The sequence below is a fragment of the Myotis davidii genome, unplaced genomic scaffold, assembly GCF_000327345.1.
Source record: "Myotis davidii unplaced genomic scaffold, ASM32734v1 scaffold502, whole genome shotgun sequence".
Lineage (NCBI taxonomy): Eukaryota > Metazoa > Chordata > Mammalia > Chiroptera > Vespertilionidae > Myotis > Myotis davidii.
This window is the reverse complement of record NW_006293000.1, coordinates 716,331-719,597: the sequence shown is the minus strand read 5'-3', so window position 1 is coordinate 719,597 and position 3,267 is coordinate 716,331. Positions and strand designations below refer to the sequence as shown.

Here is a 3,267-nt window from a genome sequence, read left to right as displayed (position 1 = left end):
TCTAAATCACTTTGTTGTTCCACTTATTCATGCATTCATTGGTTGATTCTTGTATGTGCCCTGGGAATCAAACTTGCAACCCTGGTGTATCGAATGCTCTAACCAACTGAGGTACCCCACCAGGGCCAGGCAACCTCTTTATGATTTCAATAAATTTTGTATGAGGTACTCAGTGATTTTAGATTAACAAACACTTTTTTCCCCCCAATCCTCACCTGAGGATATTCTTACTGATTTTTAGAGAGAAAGGAAGGGGGAGACAGAGAGAGAGAGAGAGAAACATCAACATGAGAGAGAAATATCGATGGTTGCCTCCCTTAAGTGTCTGAATAGGAATCGAACCTACAACCTAGGAATGTGGTATGTGCCCTGACTGGGAATGGAATATGCAACCTTTTAGTGTATGGGAGGAAACTCCAAGCAGCTGAGCCAGCTGGCCAATGCTAACAGAAACTCTTTAAAAATTGGTGACTCACCTCTAAATCAGTTCCTGCCAGAGTTGCTCCTCTGAGGTTACAATTCTTCAACTTTGCATTTTTTAAGGTAGCGACTCTCAGGTTAATGCCTGTCATCTGACTTCCTTCCATATCCACACCTTTTAGATTAGCACCTAGAATGAACATATTTGGGGATTAATTGAACTTGAAAATATTTATAGTCACCCACCTTCAATGAAACCACTTTAAGACTTAAATGGAGAAGAATGATGACAAGGCCCTCTAACTTTTGAAAATGATTCTGAACTATAAATCTCAGTGCCTCAATCAACTTACATATATAGAGTTCATTGTTAATGATGTGTTAGCTCATACTATGACTTAAGAATGTGTTAGTCTATATTTTTGAGGGAGTAATTCAATTTGGTCTTAGGATAATTAGCACTTTTATAATATGTCTCCATAAGTTTCTGACAAGGGAGAAAAGTACTATGCCTTCTAAATACACAAGTAAACAAAGTGACCAGTGCACAGATACAGGAGAGCAATAAGAAATTCATAAACAAAAGATTAAACTTAAAAATGACAAAAACTGCCTGGCTTTGTGCAAACTGAAATTCTTAATTTTGGTCAGCATAAGAATATGCTGCTCTGTTTGAAAGTTTAAGGTGTTGATATGTAATTCTCCGACTGAGGCCTCATTAAATGTCAGAGAATGGATCTCCCAGAGTTCTCAATGTTGGTTAGCCTATGACTCAGACCAAGATACGACTGATTCCTGTGCAAATTCTCCAAGCATGGTGACAGAGGAAATCTACCCAGCTATGGTTATGATTTACCTGTAACAATTACTTTGCTGGGCTTTTTACTTAATGGTATGTTTTCCCCATAGAAAGGTAATTATAGACAGAATCTCACCTTCTAAATTGGCTTTAATACCAGAAGGATCTTCAAAATTACACAGTTTCAGGGATGCACCTTCTGCATTAGAACAGAGCATCTTGACTCCCTGGAGATTTGCACACTGGCAAAGAAAAGATTAAGATTCAGAATTTTGTTTGGGAAAGAAAAATTGGCTCAAACAGTTGTTAAACAAAAAATGTTTAACTTCCATGGCTTAAAGTCTTTTTATTTTATTACTATAATTTTTTATTGATTTAAAGAGAGTAAGGGAGAGAGAGAGAAAAAAACCCATCGATGTGAGAGAGAAACATCAAATCGGTGACCCTGCACACGGCAACCAGAGATCAAACCCACCACCTCCTAGTGAACAGGATGACATTCCCACTGGCCAGGGCCTGAAAGTCTTTTTTTTTTTTAAAGGTATATTAGGCCATTACTAAAAACAAACAAACAAAAACCAAACCAAAACAAAAAAAAAACCCCAAGAGACTAATCTTGGGGCATAGAGTCTAAACCACTATCAGCAAGGTTACGTAGGAAAGATAGGAATGTCTATTGTCCTGGAGTTTTGCAAGTCTTTTTATTTATTTTTAAAATTTATTTTTTATATATATATTTTTATTGATTTCAAAGAGGAAAGGAGAGATAGAAACATCAATGATGAGAGAGAATCATTGATTGGCTGTTTCTGGCACGCCACCTACTGGAGATCAAGCCTGCAATCCAGGCATATGCCCTTGACCGGAATTGAACCCGTGACCTCCTGTTTCATTGGTTTCTGCTCAACCACTGAGACACGCCAACTAGGCCAAGGGGCAAAATTTGAGTATTTATAACCTTTTTTTCTTATTATGTTTTTATTGATTTTAGAAAGAGGATTAGGGAGAGAAAGAAAGAGAGAGAGACATTGACCAGTTGCCTCCGCCCACACCCCTACAATGGACTGAACATGCAACCTGGGTCTAAATCACTTTGTTGTTCCACTTATTCATGCATTCATTGGTTGATTCTTGTATGTGCCCTGGGAATCAAACTTGCAACCCTGGTGTATCGAATGCTCTAACCAACTGAGGTACCCCACCAGGGCCAGGCAACTACTTTATGATTTCAATAAATTTTGTATGAGGTACTCAGTGATTTTAGATTAACAAACACTTTTTTCCCCCAAATCCTCCCCTGAGGATATTCTTACTGATTTTTAGAGAGAAAGGAAGGGGGAGACAGAGAGAGAGAGAGAGAAACATCAACATGAGAGAGAAATATCGATGGTTGCCTCCCTTAAGTGTCTGAATAGGAATCGAACCTACAACCTAGGAATGTGGTATGTGCCCTGACTGGGAATGGAATATGCAACCTTTTAGTGTATGGGAGGAAACTCCAAGCAGCTGAGCCAGCTGGCCAATGCTAACAGAAACTCTTTAAAAATTGGTGACTCACCTCTAAATCAGTTCCTGCCAGAGTTGCTCCTCTGAGGTTACAATTCTTCAACTTTGCATTTTTTAAGGTAGCGACTCTCAGGTTAATGCCTGTCATCTGACTTCCTTCCATATCCACACCTTTTAGATTAGCACCTAGAATGAACATATTTGGGGATTAATTGAACTTGAAAATATTTATAGTCACCCACCTTCAATGAAACCACTTTAAGACTTAAATGGAGAAGAATGATGACAAGGCCCTCTAACTTTTGAAAATGATTCTGAACTATAAATCTCAGTGCCTCAATCAACTTACATATATAGAGTTCATTGTTAATGATGTGTTAGCTCATACTATGACTTAAGAATGTGTTAGTCTATATTTTTGAGGGAGTAATTCAATTTGGTCTTAGGATAATTAGCACTTTTATAATATGTCTCCATAAGTTTCTGACAAGGGAGAAAAGTACTATGCCTTCTAAATACACAAGTAAACAAAGTGACCACAG

The 3,267-nt window shown here is 38.0% G+C and overlaps 1 protein-coding gene across 2 annotated transcripts in view; it reads right to left on the bottom strand.

Moving 5' to 3' along the window:
• KCTD9 (potassium channel tetramerization domain containing 9) overlaps window positions 1-3,267 on the bottom strand; it is a 45,505-nt gene that overhangs the window by 3,660 nt on the left and 38,578 nt on the right. For both annotated transcript variants that reach the window (XM_015565720.1, XM_006766440.2), the window contains 2 exons: window positions 1,356-1,461; window positions 477-610 (listed from right to left, as the gene is read on the bottom strand). In XM_015565720.1, the coding sequence (XP_015421206.1) occupies window positions 477-610; window positions 1,356-1,461 (240 nt within the window). The remainder of the gene's footprint in view (window positions 1-476; window positions 611-1,355; window positions 1,462-3,267) is intronic.